General features: G+C 37.5%; 1 protein-coding gene across 8 annotated transcripts in view; it reads right to left on the minus strand.

Annotated features, from left to right (window-relative positions):
* The window catches only part of NSD1 (nuclear receptor binding SET domain protein 1), a 146,059-nt gene that overhangs the window by 73,700 nt on the left and 52,259 nt on the right, over positions 1–20,100 (minus strand). For all 8 annotated transcript variants that reach the window (XM_027035480.2, XM_027035525.2, XM_027035534.2 and 5 more), the window contains one exon: positions 7,285–7,420. In XM_027035480.2, coding sequence (XP_026891281.1) covers positions 7,285–7,420 — 136 coding nt within the window. The remainder of the gene's footprint in view (positions 1–7,284; positions 7,421–20,100) is intronic.

The raw sequence follows: 20,100 nt of genomic DNA on the forward strand, positions 1-20,100 counted from the left end.
AAGAGAAGAAGAAAGGAAAAACAAAAAGAGAATAAAAGGAAAAAGGAAAGAAGAAAAAAAGGGAGAGGAAAATTTATAAACTGAACTTTAGAACAAAACTAAGGTCTCCATAGTAACTGGAAGAGCCAAAATGTCAAGTAAATTTCAATGGCAACTTTTTTATAAATGCTAATTTCAAAGCTACATAACCAAAGAATGAAGAGTACCTATGAGCTCTCATAAACTTTAGTTGCAATGCCTGCGTTTCTAGAAAAATATAGCTTAATAAAAAAATTACATGGTAAAATTTTGTTTTTTAGTCCATTTCAAAAACAATTCTATGAAAAAGGTTAAACTCCTTATAGTCTCTACCTACTTAAATTAAATCCTTTGAATAGAAACCACCTATAAAGGGGGATTAAAATTGGTAAGATATAGGGGTGCCTGGGTGGCTCAGCTGGTTAAGCTCAGCCCCACATTCATGAGTTCATGGGTTCGAGCCCCACATCGGGCTCTGTGCTGACAGCTCAGAGCCTGGGGCCTGCTTCAGATTGTTTCCCCCTCTCTGCCACTCCCCCACTTGTGCTCTCTCACGCGCTCTCTCTCTCTCTCTCACTCCCTCTCTAAAACAACATTTTTAAAAACCTGGTAAGAGGGGCACCTGGGTGGCTTAGTCGGTTGAACGTCCGACTTTGGCTCAGGTTAAGATCTCGTTGTCTGTGAGTTCAAGCCCTGCTTGGGGCTCTGCTGGCAGCTCAGAGCCTAGAGCCTGGAGCCTGCTTTGGATTCTGTCTCTCTCTCTGCCCTTTCCCCACTCGTGCTCACTCGCGCGCTCTCTCTCAAAAATAAATAAACATTTTTAAAAATAACGGAAAATAACATAAAATAAAAAAATAAAATAAAAAACTGGTAAGATACTAGGTGCCTGGGTGGCTCAGTCGGTTAAGCATCTGACTTTCGCTCAGGTCACAACCTCGCAGTTAATGAGTTGGAGACCTGCAATGGGCTCTGTGCTGACAGCTCAGAGCCTGGAGCCTGCTTCGGATTCTGTGTATCCCTCTCTCTCTGCTCCTCCCTGCTCATGCTCTGTGTCTCTCTCTCTCTCTCTTTCAAAAATAAATAAATATTAAAAAATATTTTTAAAAATTGGTAAGACATATATGTACCTATATATAAGTTCAGAAAGTCAATTGAGAAGTAAATAATTCTCCCATATAAACAAGTAAATTCAAACAACACATTATAATGTGCCAGAACTGTAAAGAGGACAAAAAAAGAAAACTCAGGGCCTGGTGGGTTAAGAGATATACAAACAGATTATGGTAAAAGAACATGAGAATTGCAATACCATAAACATTCACTTTTTAAAAAAGCAGAGATCAGGGGCCCCTGAGTAGCTCAGTTGACCATTTGACTTTGGCTCAAATCATGATCTTGTGGTCTGTGAGTTCAAGCCCCATGTCGGGCTCTGTGATGACAGCTGGGATTCTGTCTGTCTGTCTGTCTCTCTCTCTCTGCTCCTCCCCCACTCACGCGCTCTCTCTCAAAAATGAATAAACATTTTAAAAAAAGAAAAAGTAGAGATCATTGGGCACCTGAGTGGCTCAGTCAGTTAAGCATCGGCTCTTGGTTTTGGCTCAGGTCATGATCTCACAGTTCATGGGATGGAGCCCCACATTAAACTCTATGCTGACAGTGCTTAGCCTGCTTAGGATTCTCTCTCTCCCCCTCTGTCTCTGCCCCTCCCCCACTCTCTCCTTCAAAATAAACAAACATTAAAAGAGAGAAAATCCATAAGGAAGACAAAATAAATTTACAGTACTATAGTATATTTACTGAAAAACATCTGTGTGTAAAAGATTACATAAGGACCCAAACATTTCAAATCTCTGTTGTTCAAGGGTCAACAGCCTAAGGCTCTAGGTGAGGTTTCCAAAAGATGATGAAAATGACAACCAATGTATCAGATCACGTGGAAAAAATTAAAACTAGGAGAGTTTTACTATGAATTCATAATAAATATATAAAAGACTAAGAACCCTCTCCGTCACTAACACACACACACACACACACACACATAACTGCAGAAAAATCAAAAAGTTGTGAGGGCAAAGTAAGCACAGGACATTACATGGCTAAGCTGTGTATACTGTTAACATGATAACACTAAATTCCTAACCAAAATTATAACAGGTAAGATAGCAGGATGCTGGAGGTTGGTGAGAGGTTAAGGCCCAAAGCAAGGATTAAAATGATTAATCCACAACTTCTATAGTGAGAAGTAAAAAGTAATCCAGAAGGAACTTTGAGATACAGAAATTAACTTTCAAAAGATCCAGCTGACAGTTAAAGCTTAAAGAGAGGGTATAGAAAGAGCAGACTGTTTTCTAAACAAGGCTTACAAAATTAACCACTTGACTTTTTTAATCATATGCACTGTATATAACATAAGTAAACAATGACTTCTAAAAGTGATTTTATAAAAATTTGGGTTTTCTGGGGCACCTGGGTGACTTAGTCGGTTAAGCGACCAACTCCAGATTTCAGCTTACGTCATGATCTCATGGGTTCATGAGTTGAGCCCTGTGTCAGGCTCTAAGCTGACAGTGCAGAGCCTGCATAGGATTTTGTTTCTCCATCTCTCTGCCCCTCTCCTGCTCATTCTCTCTCTCACTCGCTCTCTCCCTGAAAATAAATAAAAAAGCTTTAAAAAAAAATGTGGGTTTTTCTAATACCATTTGAAACATTTGGCTTTGCTAAGAAAACAATAAACATGAATGAGCACAATAATATGAACACTGAAGTACAATTTTTAATTTTTCACTGGTATCAACTAAAAACTGATACAAAGTAGTAACTGTTGAGCCCAAGTAAAGTGTATATGGGTGTTCATTGTGCTATTCTTCAATTTGTCTATAGGTTTGAAATATTCAAAATAAAAGGTAGGAAGGGGAAATTATACCACTACAAAACAGTCAGACATTAATACTGGTCATAGTTTCAGTGTGGTGGGAAACAGGTAACTTTGACAGCAGTCTATCCAAAATGTCCTATTACTAGGCAGCGTCAATGGCAAGACAGGTGATTCCACCAGTTGATGTGTTATGAAGGAGACAAGCAAAAAATAAAAAATAAAAAAAAGAGCATGTTCAAAGAAAAATGGAGAGATGGGGCGCCTGGGTGGCGCAGTCGGTTAAACGTCCAACTTCAGCCAGGTCACGATCTCGCGGTCCGTGAGTTCGAGCCCCGCGTCAGGCTCTGGGCTGATGGCTCAGAGCCTGGAGCCTGTTTCCGATTCTGTGTCTCCCTCTCTCTCTGCCCCTCCCCCGTTCATGCTCTGTCTCTCTCTGTCCCAAAAATAAATAAACGTTGAAAAAAAAAATTAAAAAAAAAAAAAGAAGAAAAATGGAGCGTTAACTACTAAGAGTAATAATTAGGATTCCAGAACTTGGCTGACTACAGCTGGCCATAAATATAGGGAAATGAAAACAAAAGTAAAAATTACCAAAAAGGGGGGGGGGGGGGGAGGAGACGTATACTGAGATAACTAGCTGTAAGGTTAAATAGATCCATTTTAACATGTTTTGTCATTTTGTCAATAGGAAGCTGTCTTGAATTTAAGAGTTTTAACCTTTTTATAGTGCAAAAATAAAACATGGTATTTTCCAGTCAGTAATGGCACTTGCTCTCTGGTGTGATCACATTCTCGACTCACGAGAAACAGGCCGGACAGGAATCCTCAAGTATACTACACCAAACCTCCAGTCACTGCACCCTTGCCCTCCCCTAGTGTTAAGGATGCTACCTCTCCTCCCACCAAGGCCAATTTCTCACTGTGATACGACTCCCATCAACCTCTTCCTTTTCCCGAAATCCTGTTATGATCCTGTCTTTGATCCCTTACAACTCCTGTCAATACCCTCTATCTCCAGGACTCTTCTCATCAGCACTACTAACATGATCATCCCCACTTTTAGCAATTCTTCTGGACCCCATATATCTTTCTACCTGTCGCATCTCCACTTCTCTACCTTTGTCTCCATTTCCAGTCTAATCTAACTTCAGCCACAACATAACGCCAAAAACATCACTGATCTCCAACCCCCTTACACCTAATGGACATTTTATTTGCTCTCCAGGCAAAGTTCAACCAAATCAATCACATCTTCCTTTGTAAAACATACTAGTCACCAATACCACATACCAAATAATCCTGGATTTCTGCTTCCATCTCTGATTTTTCCTCCATCTCTCTTCCAAGCTTAGTAGCTACATACAGGCCTCAAATAATGGCTTCTGCAAAGCCACCCTATTTTTCACTGTACATTTTGTCACAAGCCATCTCATCCATGCCTTGTTCATGGCTTCAGTTAACAACAAGCAGATGTCACCTTATGGATGTTTCAGTGTTCTCACTAAATGGCACCACTACTGATGTACTGGTGAAGATAAAATCTTGGGAGCCATCCAAAGATACAGAAACCTCAAGACTTTATTCTCCCTCACTCCTCATTACCCATCCATTACCAAATCATATAGATTTATCTCCTAAGTTGTTCTTTATTCTCTATTCACCATATTCGCCTCACCATAATTACTGCAATGACCCTTTTAGCAATTTGCTCTTACTTATTTATAACCTCTTCCAATCCATTTTCTATACTGCAGTCAGAGAAAAGTTTACAAAACACATATCAAATCACATCATCTTCTGCTCATAGCCCTTTAATGGCATCACACTGTTCTAAGAATAAAGTACAGGAATGCATGAGTGGCTTAGTTGGTTGAGCATCCGACTTCAGCTCGGGTCATGATCTCCCGGTTCGTGAGTTTGAGTCCCGCGTCAGGCTCTGTGCTGACAACTTGGAGCCTGGAGCCTGCTTCAGATTCTGTATCTCCCTCTCTCTGCCCCTTCCCCGATTACACTCTGTCTCTTTCTCTCTCAAAAATAAACAAACATTAAAAAAAAATTAAGAATAAAGTTTAAAATTTTAAGTCTAAAAGATGCTACATGATTTGACTCATATCAACTTTCCCAGCTTCATACTGTGCCACCTTCCATCACTCTATGGGTGGAAGACCACTCAAAGCCAGAGTACACATTATTTTCTGTGCCTGGAACAATCATCTCCTTCTTTTCCTAGTTAATGCCAACTCATCCTCTCAAGTCTCAGATCAAAGATAACTTTACTAACATAACTGCCTCTGAATATCCTGCACCACAAGTCCAAATTAGGTACCTCTGCTATATCACTAATTGTACACCAGTTTGGACACACTTCTAAGTAATTATTTGCCTGATTATTTGTTATTATCTTATCTCTTTAACTGGACTCTAATTATATAAAAGGGCAAGCAGGACTGATGTTTTGCCCATTAATGGATCACAATACCTAGCACACTAACTGTACAATATAGCTAGAAATTGTTGAATAAATGGCATGGACCCAATTAGGGTGCATAGAATAAGAGCAGAGGGGGAGGAATAAAATAATTTTCTACTAGTAGTACTTAAATGTCCAAACAAGCCACAAAGAATAAGATATTTAAAAAATAGTGAGCTGGGCTGCCTGGGGGGCTCAATTGGTTAAAGATCCAACTCTTGATTTCAGCTGGGGTCATGATCTCGCAGTTCACGAGTTTGAGCCCATGTCAGGCTGTGCACTGACAGTGTAGAGCCTGCTTGGGATTCTTTGCTTCTCTCTGCCCCTCTCCTGCTCTCTCTCTCTCAAAATAAATATTTTTAAAAATTCAGATGGATAAAACAAAAAACAGTAGGTCTTTAGACTTGATTTAGACTTTAGATTTACAGATGAATAAAACAAAAATTTATAAAGGTCTTTAGGTATACCTCAATATTCAAAATATAAAATCAAATCCTGCAATTAATCCCACTTTTGGTAAATCATCCTACAGACAGACATGCATATGTGGAAGTTATTCTTTAACTGTTGTGTGTGCAGAGACACATTTATGTTACGTACATATGTATGTAAATATGCATGTATAGGCTTTACAACACAAGATCAGAAACAACCTAAACGTCCATCAACAGGAAAATGGTTATATAAAGTACAGCATATTCAAAAAGTGGAAAACTATGCAGCTGTTAAAAAAGAGAGAGAGAAACTGGGGCGCCTGGGTGGCTCAGTTAGTTAAGTGTCCAACTTTGGCTCATGTCATGATCTCACAGTTCATGCGATCTCATGGTTCATGAGTTTGAGCCCTGCATTGAGCTCTGTGCTGACAGCTCAGTGTCTGGAGCCTGCTTTTAGATTCTGTATCTCCCTCTCTCTGCCCCTCCCCAGCTAGTGCTAGCTCTCACACGCACGCTCGCTCGCTCTCTCTCTCAAAAATAAACATTTAAAAAATTAAAAAATTAAAAAAGACAGTCTTCAATGCACTAACATGGAAAACCTCTAACAAGCAAAAAAAGTAAGCTGTAGAACATGGACAACAACAACAAAAAAAAGTGCTACATTTGTGTTAGAATAAAGATGAGAATATATACTTGGATTTATAGAAAGAAACATTAAAAACTGGTTACTCTTTTTGAAACAGCAGATCAGAGAAAAGGAGGGAGTTGATTTTTTAAATATTGTGAATATATGACCTATGCAAAAACTAAAATACACATATATTAAAATTAAAATTAAATCACAGAACATCTTAATAGAAAAAAGGCAGCTTAAGATCAAGTTTTGGCCCCCACCTTACATTATTTTAAAGATACTGATATTTATGGGGCGCCTGGGTGGCTCAGTCAGTTAAGGATCTGACTTCATCTCACGGCTCATGATTTTGAGGTGCCACACTGGGCTCTGTGCTGAAAGCTCAGAGCCTGGAGCCTGCTTCAGATTCTGTGTCCCCTCGCTCTCAAGAATAAACATTAAAAAAAAAAAAAAATCTGATAAACAAGGCGAATAAGAAACAAAGTACAGTAATTAAAGGGAATACTCTAAATCAAGATTTTAAAATTCAAAATAATTCATAAGCCTTCATTATAATTGTTTCAGCTTGAAAACTTAACAGCAAAGATACAAGCCTAAAGACTGAGGTAGATTCTCAAAGTGACAATGTGGAACTTTAGGTAATAAACCTAACATTTTCCTGGCATCTATAAATGGAATAACTGAATTTTTAAATCATAAACTAAAACTTTTAAAAAATTCAAAAAGGTAAAATATATTAATAACAATTCATCCACAAAATACTCAAAGGTAAAAATGGAGTATTACTAAAGATAGCTACAAATTTTTTATTCCATACTGTATTTTATAACATATAATCAACTACTAGTATTACCTTTCATTTTTGAATGTGTGTTAATCAACGGATCAGAACAAATCCTGCAGGGCCACCATGGGCGTCTCTTGAATTTTGCCCAGATGAGATCTCCAACTTCATACTTCAATGGTGTAGACTTTTTCTTGGGTTGACACTTTAGACAGACAAAACATGGGTCATCAGTAAGAATCAAAACCTTTGAAATGGTGTACTATTTTACTATTAGCCTTCTGAGAAAGCAATGCACAGAATTCTAGATGAAAACGCCCAGCTTAACAGCAATTACAAAGAACTAAATTGTCTTAATTGTTCATAACACAGCCCTTTATACAGCTCTTAACTTATATTTATTTTATGTAAGTAATCTACCTACATTCATAAAGAAAAAAAGTAATTATTTTGAACTATAAAAAACCTAAAAACTGAGAAAAGACACAGAATCATTCCTAGAAGATGTTTTTGCCCTAGTCTTTGCATCACAACATGACTAGGTGAGAGCGGGAAGATTATAAAAAGAATTTAGAAATAATGTCAAGGGACTATGTTGTCCCAAATACATGTCAATTATATCTCAATAAAATGGGGGGGGGGGGGAGGCAGGTAGACTATGATCCCTTCTGCAGGTTATATTTGACATCCTTCTCAAACATACACATTCCTATTAATTACATAACAATAATGGCTCTAATGAAATAATCCTGAATGCTACAGGCTAAGCTCTAGCAGTGCCAATGCAACTGACCCAGACTTTGGACCTGCAGAACGGTATACTGCACAACTCCAAGGAACACCCTTCATGTAGAATAAAAAGAATACAAATCAAGCTTCTTGGACTTGTCTAATGTAGAGACTCTAGCTGCATCTTTTCTCCAAAAATAATATGCCTAATTTGTCTGCAATCCAACATCCTCCATCTAAGCTCTAAACCCATGCCTGTGCCTTTAACACACCATAAGCAGACCTCTTGCTTAAGATGAAGACAGCTTTGTGTTCAGTAGGACTGAGCTTCCCACAACACCAAAGGAATTGTAAGTGCACTGAGATATTCCTAGGTAGCCAAAAGAAGCTCCTAGGGTACTTGGACAAAGATCAACCTCTCCCATTTACTTCAAGGAGACATACAAATTTCTGAAAGTGCCATGTCTTGAAAAAGGTTTGGTGAGCTCCTATTCCAGACTCAATCTTCCCTCCTTAATGCCTAAAATGAATTAAGGATTCAATAAAGAGTATGCTAAATGAACTGACTGAAATCATTCAAATAAATTGAGTATTCAAATGAATAATACTCCACCTCAAGGAAATCAAAAGAATTGAGCTCAATCCAATGACTTGTAAGTTACCAATTCAACTTTAAGACTCCGCTTTCAGGGCTGCCTGGGTGGCTCAGTGGGTTAAGCATCAAACTCTTGATTTTGGCTCAGGTCATGATCTCATGGTTCTTGAGTTCAAGCCCTCCATTGGGCTCTGTGCTGGCAGCACAGAGCCTACTTGGAATTCTCTCCCCCTGTCTCTCCCCCTTCCCTGCTCACCCTGTCTCTGTCTCTGAATATAAATAAACTTGACAATAATTTGACAGAAGTTAAATCCCATGGAATGCCCTTATTGAAAATATTGTAATTCTACAAGTATAGACTTACTGGGAAATAAGACAAACTACATGTTATGCTTTGAAAGGAAAAAAAAAAAGGCCATTTTTGCCTGTTATTAGTTTGTAAGTTATCAGGAAAAAAAGGTTTGAAACTTGGCTTTCAAACTTTGAAACTTTAAAACCAAGATAGGAAGACAGGATGGGAAAACAAATTTTTTATTTGCCTGTACTAAAAACTACAATTTGAGTAGGTTCCCATATAATTTATGATCATTTATTTGGCCATCATTGCTAAATATTATATTGGCTGATTTATTCAAGTCCTAAATCACTTTAAAAATAGTAGCTAACATTTACTTGTTTGCTATGTGCTAGACACACATTTTTTAATTCTCTTAAGGTAAATACTGTATTACTACTCTTATTTTACTACATGCCTATGGTCATATGCTATTTAGCAAGTGGCAGAGCCAGGATTCAAATCTGGGTAGTCCAATGCCACAGCCCAAACTCTCAACCACTGCCTTATCATCCAGTAACAATAAAACCCTATGACTATTATATGCTTTATGATAAACTAAGCCATAATCAATCTATGACATGATATTGGTTCAGTCTTCCTCATGTTACTTCAAAAAAGTGATATTATCAGAAGTATAGCCATAAAACACATGCCTCCAAATGTCAACCGTATCTCAACAAGCAATTTTTTAAAAAACATTTTTTTAATGTTTATTTTTGAGGAAGAGAGAAAGAATATGTGAGTAGAGGAAAGGCAGAGAGAGAATCTGAAGAAGGCTCTGTACTGTTAGTGCAGAGCCTAGTGCAGGGCCCGATCCCAGGAACCCTGAAGATCATGAACTGAGCCAAATTCAAGATTTGGACACTCAAATGACTGAGCCACCCAGGCATCCCAAAAATATACTTTTAATAGCAAGGAAGGAACATAACATAAGTGGTATTAGGTAAAGCCAGAAGCTGAATCACATAACCAGACAAAGTAGTAATGAGTTCTGTCTTCTGACTCTATTACAAATTATGTTATCTTAAGTCACTTAATTCAACCTGTTTCCTAAGCTATAGAATCAAGAAACACCTGCTCTACCATGAACTATCAAAACGAAAACAATTCTATTCCTAATATTGTAACCCAAAGGAAAAACTCAAAAAGTAAATGAATTGTAGAAAAATACTTCAAGTAGCTATTTATGACAACAAAAAGTTAACGTCCAACAAGAGACCTGTTAAGTGAAATATGCTGACAACTCAATGAAATATGCAAAGTGCAGATGAAGTTATGGAATAATGAAGATGTAACACACACTCACACATACAATGTAACCATTCAGAAACCACACTGAAAGTATAATGATGATTTTAAAAAATAACAAAGTCAGTGAGAAACACAAAAAATTGTTCCACTGGGGCACCTGGGTGGCTTAGTCAATTAAGCATCCAACTCTTGCATTTGGCTCAAGTCATGATCTCACAGTTGTGAGATCGAGCCCAGAGTTGGGCTCACTCGGAGCGAGGAGCCTACTTAAGATTCTCCCTCCCTGCCTGTCTGCCCCTTCCTCACTTGTGTGCAGGTGCTATCTCAAAAAAAAAAAAAAGTCTCATTAAATTATTGGTATCATGGATAAAGACTGTCACAAACTTGAAGCATTCATTTTCCCCCATGCTCTTTTTTTTTTTTTTTTTTAAGATTTTATTTTTAAGTAATCTCTACTTCCAACATGGGGCTCAAACTCACAATGCTGAGATCAAGTCACATGCTCTACTGACTGAGCCAGCCTCTTTCTAATGCTATCTTAACTGATTAACCATGAGAACCAAATAAAACAATGTGTGCAAACACAGTGGAAAATAATGTCGATATAAATGCATATTGTTAATATTATATTATTATTCACAGACAATAACAACCAAATCCAACTAACTTTAACAAATAAAAAATTAGACACAGGCAAGGATTCCAGACCAAAGAGAGGCCTGCATTCATGAAGCAGAGAAAATAATAAGGAAAAATATGACCCTTCTCTTCAGAAGAGCTTAAAGATTTCACCTTAGAAAAGTAAAACTTCCAAATAACCAATGTTAAACCCATAATTTATCTGCATACAAACTTACTTAACAACCACAATAGAAAGCTGAACAAGAGACACAAGGATGGGGGGCGCGCCTGGGTGGCTCAGTCGGTTAAGTGTCTGACATTAGCTCAGGTCATGATCTCACAGTTTGTGGGTTTGAGCCCCATGTCAGGCTCTGTGCCGACAGCTCAGAGCCTGGAGCCTGCTTTGGATTCTGTGTCTCCCTCTCTCTCAAAAATAAACATTAAAAAAAAATTTTTTTTTAAAGAGACACAAGGATGAATTCCTGATGCCAAGACACTTGTAGAATATCAAGGAAGACTAGAGTGAAGAAATATCATCTGAACTTAGGCAGGACAGGCACATTCCAGAATGGCTTTTCCTAATATCTCTATATGTACAGTTGGAAAAAATACAATGGTTCTAAGTCTTTTTATATACACTACTGAAGTGAACTGTGCTTACCCAAAAGTATGCCCCACAATACCCCACAAGACCTCATTTGGAAATAGAATCTTTGCAGATAACCAAGATGAGGTCAGTTAGGGTGATTCTTAATCCAAAATAACTGTGTCCTTATGAAAAGGAAAAATTTGGAAACAGAGACAGACACACACAGAGGGAAGACACACACAGAGGGAAAAATCCTTCCACCAACCAAGGAACTCTTGAGGTAACGAGACATTAAGGAGAGGCCTGGAACAAATATGACAACCCTCAGGAAAAAAACAACCCTTGCCCACAACTTAACACTGAATTTCTAGCCTCCAGAACCGTGAGACAATTAAATTTCTATTATTTAAGCCACCCAGTTTGGGACACTTTATTATGTCAGCCCCAGAAACCAATACACATAATCTTGTTTAATCCTCACATGATGAAATGACAATGTCTCCATTTTGCATATAAAGAAACTGAGGATTGGGGTGCCTGGGTGGCTCAGTTGGTTAAGCACCTGACTTCAGCCCAGGTCATGATCTCGCGGTCTGCAGGTTCAAGCCCCACGTTGGGCTCTGTGCTGATAGCTCAGAGCCTGGAGCCTGCTTTGAAATCTGTGTCTCCCTTTCTCTCTGCTCCTCCCCTGCTCATGCTCTGTCTCTCTCTCTCTCCCAAAAATAAATTAAAAAAAGAAAAAAAAAGTTAAAAAAAAAAAAAAAAGAAACTGAGGATTGAAAAGGTTACATCACAACTGTAAAGACCTAAAATTTTAACCTGATTAATTCTAAAGACCATGTTTTTTTTTTTAATACAACACATTTTTTCCAATTTCAACTGAATGAATATGGCCAGAACTTGTTTTTAAGTGTTTAAATCAAATCTAAAAACCAACAGGTTCAAAATCTCCATTTCCAGTCTTTCATGGACAGAAACATGTCATTTCAACAGTAAAATTTCCTGTAAAACCCTATCACTGCTATTTTTAAAGCATTTCCTTCAATCACAATCAAGAACTGGCTGTTGAGCCAAAAGCTATGGTTGAAAGACACTTCAGGTGAGATCTTTAAACACTTTCACTAATAAAATTTCCATGAAGAGGTCCACACCAAACTATCTTACATTTCTAAGATAAAATGTGCTCAGGTGGTCCAGTCATGTGCCTGGATGTAGGGGACAGGACTTAAATTGTGTTCCATTTCAATGTTTATTAAATGCTACCACAGCATAGATAATCCTTGGATATCAATATCCTTACATGCACATCCAAAACTTAGAGTTGAGTGAACTATTTATTTAAAATCAGCTAACTCATATAACAAGGTCTTTTTTTCTCTTTTTAAAATTTTATTCTGGTAAGGATATTTAATGGAGATCTAGCCTCTTAACAAATTTTAACTGTACAATACATGGATGTCTACTGGTACAACAAACAATATCTTCTTTTTTAAAAAAAATTTTTTTAACATTTATTTATTTTTGAGACAGAGACAGAGCATGAACAGGGGAGGGTCAGAGAAAGAGGGAGACACCGAATCTGAAACAGGCTCCAGGCTCTGAGCTGTCAGCACAGAGCCTGACGCGGGGCTCGAACCCACGGACCGTGAGATCATGACCTGAGCTGAAGTCAGACACTTAACCGACTGAGCCACCCAGGCGCCCCACAAACAATATCTTCTAAAGCAACTTTTTTAACAGTATACATTGATATAGAACTTAAGATAAGGACCTAGGGGTGCAATTACAGAACTTACTGCAACTCAAGGACTCACTTTTTGTTTTAGTTAGTAAAAATATTCTCAACATTTGCTAACAGTCTACTACTGCTTCTATTGATTCCAGAAAGAAAATATTTTTAATAACTTGATTTAAAATACCCAGTTTTAAAGGCTATAGTAAGAACTACACTGTAAAGAGCTATGTGAATTGTACTTTGGAATTTCACCTTTTTCTAACCTAGTCAAAAGTGACTCCCTTATTCTTATGATAAAAATAGGTAATGCCTCTATTTTATAAATAGGACACCTAAGGTAAGAGATTATATAAAACTCACATTGTTGTTCTTTTAATAATATATTGAGTGAATAAAATAAAAATACAGATTATCTTACATTTGTGTTAACTTATGTGCTTTATAAAGCATCAATATGATTTCATTATAATTTGATAGTAGCAAAGCTTCTCTGAAAGTCTACATAGCACCAAGCCCACAGTAGGATCTCAGAGACTGTAATCACCTAAAGAGAAAAGAGACTTCTCATCCTACCTGTATCTAACACTTAGCCCAGTACCTGGTAAAGAACAGATACTCAGTAAGTACTGCCTAGCTGATTCCACAAACTAACATGGTATATACTTTATTACTAAAAAAAATTCTTAAGCATGTATTTCCATTTAAAGGAGAGTCCCTAGCAAATCTGCCTTACAAGAAATTATTATAAAGCTCTTTAGCTGAAATAAAGGACAACAACAGTTCAAATTTTCATGAATAAAGAATGTCTTGATGTGGTATTAATACAAACCACATTGCATCAAATTTAGATGTTAATTGCAATCTTAACTACTTCACCAGAGCAACCACTAAGAAAACGACTGTCTGTGTATTTAGGGAGGGAGGGGGCACTATCATATAAATGACAAGACACTTAAAATGTTACACTCGGGGCGCCTGGGTGGCGCAGTCGGTTAAGCGTCTGACTTCAGCCAGGTCACGATCTCACGGTCCGTGAGTTCGAGCCCGGCGTCGGGCTCTGGGCTGATGGCTCGGAGCCTGGGGCCTGTTTCCGATTCTGTGTCTCCCTCTCTCTCTCTGCCCTTCCCCCGTTCATGCTCTGTCTCTCTCTGTCCCAAAAATAAATAAACGTTGAAAAAAAAAAAAAGTTACACTCAAAAATATCTATTTAACATAAAAGAAGATAGTAACAGAATCAGAGGAACAAAAAGACCATAAGATACATTAAAAGTAAAATGGCAGACATCAATCCTACCTTATCACTACTTAGATAAAATGTATGGGGATTTAAAACTACAATTCAGGGTCGCCTGAGTGGCTTTATGGTTGAGCATCCAACTCTTGATTTTGGCTCAGCTCATGAGCCCAGGGTTGCAGGATCAAGCCCTACATTCAGCTCTGCACTGAGCGTGGAGCCTGCTTGGGATTCTCTCTTTTCTCCCTCTGCCCCTCTCCCTCAATCCCACTTTCTCTCTCTCTAAAATAAAAAAAAATCTAAATAAAAAAAGCCCTGCAATTCAAAGGCAGAGATTGGCAGAATGGACAAAAAATATAATCCAACTATATGCTGTCTACAAAACACTTTATATCAAATTCAAAAAAAGGAGTTGAAAGCAAAAGGTTGGAAATAACATGAAAACAGTAACAAAAAGGGGTAGCTTCTCTATATTAATATCACAAAATATACTTAAAGGTAAGAAGATTACTAGAGACAAACATGCAAATTGTATAATGACAAAATGTCAATCTAACAGGAAGGTATAACAATTACAAATATACATACAACAAACCAGACTCCCAAATTCATAAAGCAGTAACTCATAGAAATAAATATAGAAAAAGAGAAACAGTAACAGAGACTTCAAAACCCACTTTCAGTAATGGAGAGAACTAGACAGAAGATCACTAAGAACATAAAAGGGGTGAACAGCACTAGGCCTAGGCCTAGGAGGCATCTGAAGAACATTTTACCAAACAACCACAGAATACACAGTCTTCCTAAGTATATATGAACATTCTCAAGGATAGACCATATATTAGGCCACAAAAATAAAATTAAAATAAGTGGAATACAGAATATATTCTCCAACCACAATGGAACGAAATTAGAAACCAAAAAGACAAGGGAAATTGGGAAATTAAACGATATACTACTAAATAACCAGTAAGTCAAAGAATTCACGTGGAAAATTAGAAAATACTTGGAAAAAAAATGAACACAAAATATACCACAACTTAAAAGACAGAGCAAAAGCAGTTCTTAGACGGATTTCATAGCTGAGGACATGTATATATTTTTTAAATCTCTCAAATACCCTAAACTTTCACCTTAAGCTAGCAAGGAACAGCAGACTACACCTAAAGCAAGCAGAAAGAACAACAAAGATTAGAGGGAAAATTAAGAGAATCAAGAATAGAAAAAAAAAATTGACAAAACCAAAAGCTGGTTCTTTAAAAAGATCAACACAACTCATAAATCTTTAGCAGACCAATAAAAAAGACTCAAATTACTAAAATCAGAAATAAAAGTGTGGCCATCACTACTGATTCTACAGAAACAAAAAGGATTAGGAGAATAAGATGAACAACTGTATGCCTACAAATTAGATAACCTAGATAAAACCCTAAATCCTCAAAACAAAAACTACCAAAACTAAATGACACAGAAACAATATTTGGATAAACCTGTAACTAGCAAAGAGATAGACTCAGTAATGAGTAAACAAAAGCAAAGAAAGAAAAAGAAAGAAAGAGAAAGAAAGAAAGAGAAAAAGCAAAGAAAAGCCCTGGATCTAATGGCTTCACTGGGAAGTTGTATCAAACACTTAAATAAGAACTAACACCCATCCTTATCAAACTTTTCCAAAAAACTAAATAGGGAGGAATACTCCCTAATTCATTCTTTGAGGCCAGTATTTCTCTGATACCAAAGCCAGATGAAGACACCACAAGAAAAATACAGACCAATATCCTTTACCAACATTGATGCAAATATCTTTAACAAAATACTAGCAAAACAAATTGAAAATTATACTTAAAAAACAGAGTATCAAATCAAAACATTATTTTGTTATATGACACAATGTTACACAACAATTACATGTCAATTAAAAAACAAATGGGGGGCAGCTGGGTGGCTCAGTCAGTTAAGCATCCGACTTCAGCTCAGGTCATGATCTCACAGTTCATGGGTTCAAGCCCTGATCAGACTCTGCTGACAGCTCAGAGCCTGGAGCCTGCTTCGGATTCTGTGTCTCCTTCTCTCTCTGCCCCTCTCCAACTCACGCTCTGTCTCTCTCTCTCAAAAATAAACATTAAAAAAATGTTTATTTCACTGGTTAACTATACTGGAATCAAAAAAATTAATAAAAACAAACAACAACAACAAAAACCATACATCATAACCAAGTGGGATATATTCCTGGAAGACAAGGAATGTTCAACATATAAAACCAGCAAATATAATATACCTCATTAACAGATGGGGAAAAAAAAAATCACATGATCATGACCATGGATGCAGAAAAAGTATTTAGCAAAATTCAACACTCATTCATGATAAAAACCCATACACTAGGAATCGGAAACTATCAACATAATAAAAGTCATATATGAAAATCCCAAAGAGAACATCATGCTTAATTGAGAAAGACTGAAAGTCTTTCCTCTGAGATAAAGAACATAGCAAGGATGCCTACTTTCTCCACTTCTATTCAGCAAATTCCTGTATGTCCTAGTCAGAGCAACTAGGCGAGAAAAATAAAAGGCAACCACATTTGAAATGAGTAAGTAAAATTATGTCTATTTGCAGATCTTATATGTAGAAAACCACAAAGATCCCACAAAAATTTTTTTATTTTTGAGAGAGGTGGAGAGGGAGGGAGAGGGAGAGAGAGGGAGAGAGAGAGAGAGAGAGAGAGAGAGAGCAAAAGAGAGAGAGGGAGAGAGCGAAAGAGAGAGAGAGAGAGAAGGCACACAGGCAAGTGGAGGAGGGGCAGAGAGAGGGAAAGAGAATCCCAACGTGGGGCTCAAACTCACAAACAAGATCATGACCTGGGCCGACGTCAGAAGCTCAACTGACTGAGCCACCCAGGCACCCTGAAATAAACCTTTTTTTCTAGCATTGGGACTGTTTATAAATATTTACCATGCCCTAAGCAATAAAGTGTATCTCAATCAATTTGAAAGGATTGGAATCATATGGAATATATTTCCTGTCCATAGTGTAATTAAGCTAATAATTAATTACAAAAGGGGCACTGGGGTGGCTGGCTCAGTTGGTTGAGCACCCGACTCTTTTTTGTTTGTTTTTTAAGTTTATTTATTTATTTTGAGGGAGAGAGGGAGGTTAAGCAGGGGAGCAGCAGAGAGAGGGGGAAAAGAGAATACCAAGCAGGCTCTGCACCACCACTGCAGAGCCTGACCCAGGGCTGGAACTCACAAACCATGAGATCATGACCTGAGCTGAAACCAGGAGTCAGCAGCTCAATAGACTGAGCCACCCAGGTGCTCCTAAAAAGTTGGTATTACCACTGTGGAAACAAAACTTGCATAATAAACAAATACAAAAACTGTAATTGTTAGGTACAGAATTCTGAGGTTTTTTTCATTTTAAACATTCTTTAATCATGCAATTGTTTTATGCAACTTGGTTAAAAAGATGTAACAAGTAGGGGCACCTGGGTGGCTCAGTCAATTGAGCATCCAACTTCGGCTCAGGTCATGATCTCATGGTTTGTGGTTTAAGCCCCACGTCAGGCTCTGTGCTGACAGCTCAGAGCCTGGAACCTGCTTCGGATTCTGTGTCTTCCTCTCTATCTCTCTGCCCCACCCCTGCTCATGCTCTTTCTCTCAAGAAATGAATAAAGATTAAAAAAATTTTTTTAATAAATAAATAAAGATGTAACAAGTAAAACTGGTTAAATGGGTTTTTTAATTTCTCCCATTACTCCTCAGTCATTTTAAGATATATTGTTTAACAATACTAAAAAACCTAAGTAGAAATGACGGTCTTATCTCTGTCTCTGTAGCATGTCACATAATAGTAGATGCCCAGATGTTTGCTGAATTGATGAAATTTAGTTTAAGTAATTCATGTTGGATCACTCATTCAAATATTTACTAAGTTTGGAAAGTGGTAAAAACAGTGATGTTTCTAGGGGGTGAAAATTATGAAAGACACACTTTATTATGTTAGTAAATTATTTTCAAGGAAACTTCTTTATATTTAAGCATTTGATAAATGTTATGAGTGACAAGACTACACTTTCAGGGATCATTTCTATAGTTCATCACTAGAGGCCAAAAATATATTCTGACTAGCATATAACTGAATATAGAGACGGAACAAACAAGTCCTCTGGGAGCTCAGTCTCTCTGGGAGAGAGAAATGAACAAAGTAAAACACTATAGCTCCTAAGCTGGGACTGGGATGGGAGGTGTACTCATCTTGGGGAAGAAAGATCACTAGTTTTATTATTAGTAACAAATTTCTCAAAACAAACTTCAAGAGATAGTGACAGTCAAGGTAAGAATAGCTGTAAAATAAGGCTAGAACCTAGATAATATTTCTGTCTCTGATCTCCTATTCCACCAATTCCTACCTCAAAAGCTAACACTACACCAAGCTGTCCACAGTTTCCCTTTTAGATCATACTCTTTGTCCTTCCATCTCCTTTCTGCCTGGAATTCCTCTTTCTCCTAGGTCTTCTCAGAAAGCCTTACTTCCATCACCTACTATCTCTTGGCTGGGCTAAGTGCTTAAGTGTCTCCTATATCTTATCCTATCTCTTGGTTTACCATGATACAGAATTTAGAATTTGTATTTATCTATTCCAGTCTCTAAACTTCAAGAAGACAAGGTATCATCCACTCCTACATCTCCATTATCTGGGACAAAACACATGTTCAATAAAAATGTTTGAACTGAACTGAAACAGGCTATAATAAGCCATTTCCTAAGCAGCAAAATTAGATGCCAAAACATATGGGTCCTTGGGGCACGTGAGTGGCTCAGTTGGTTAAGCATCCAAATCTTGATCTTTGGTAAGGTCATGATCTCACAGTTCATGAAACTGAGCCCAAGTCAGGATCTGCCAGACAGTGCAGAGATTCTTGGGATTCTCTCTCACCCTCTCTCTCTCTTGGGATTCTCTCTCACCCTCTCTGTCCCTCCCCTACACACACTCTCTCTTAAAATAAACAAACATTAAAAAATAAATAAACAAACAAATAAATAAAGGCTTGAAAAAATAAAAACCTTATGGGTCCTTAATCCACAAAACCTCATTTGTCTTAAAAAGATAAATGATAATTTTTAAATTTGTTTTTTTATTTAAAAAAAAATTTTTAAGTAATTTCTACACCTAACCCATGTGGTGTTCAGAACTGACAAACTGGAGATCAAGAGTCTCATGCTCCACTTACTGAGCCAGCCAGGTCCCCTGACATAGTCAAACATATCTACATTACAGATCTTTACTTCAAAGATGACCAGCAATCAGTCTCTATCCCCTTAACTCCCTGATTTGGAAATGGGGAATACCACTAAATTTGGGAAAGAACAGCACATCAGAAGTTAGTCACAGACTATTAAACTGTGAAATCATAGTTCTCTAAGCAACCTTCAGATTAGCAATTAGTCTCCCAAATATCCAGATTTTGGAAAGGAGGTACTCTGGCTTTCAAAACAAATATCCCAGTACAATGGAATTATCTCTTTCCCCAACATTTATTCATCATGGGAATATGAGCTGCAGTAAGTCCATTTAGACACTGGGTACACTAACAAATTTGGTTTCCTGGTAACGGTAGAAATTCTGGGAAGGGTCACAGATAAACCTTCCTCTCTAAAGCCTCTCTCTCAGCTCTAACTTAAACTTTTCTGAGCACAAGTGAAAATGGAAACCTACTTCTAATGTTGTATTAGTAAGTTAGAAACATCCCAGCAATTTCCTATGTAAGTCTTCACAATTATGTGTGAGTACTCA

Source organism: Acinonyx jubatus, chromosome A1 (genome assembly GCF_027475565.1).
Source record: "Acinonyx jubatus isolate Ajub_Pintada_27869175 chromosome A1, VMU_Ajub_asm_v1.0, whole genome shotgun sequence".
Taxonomy (NCBI): domain Eukaryota; kingdom Metazoa; phylum Chordata; class Mammalia; order Carnivora; family Felidae; genus Acinonyx; species Acinonyx jubatus.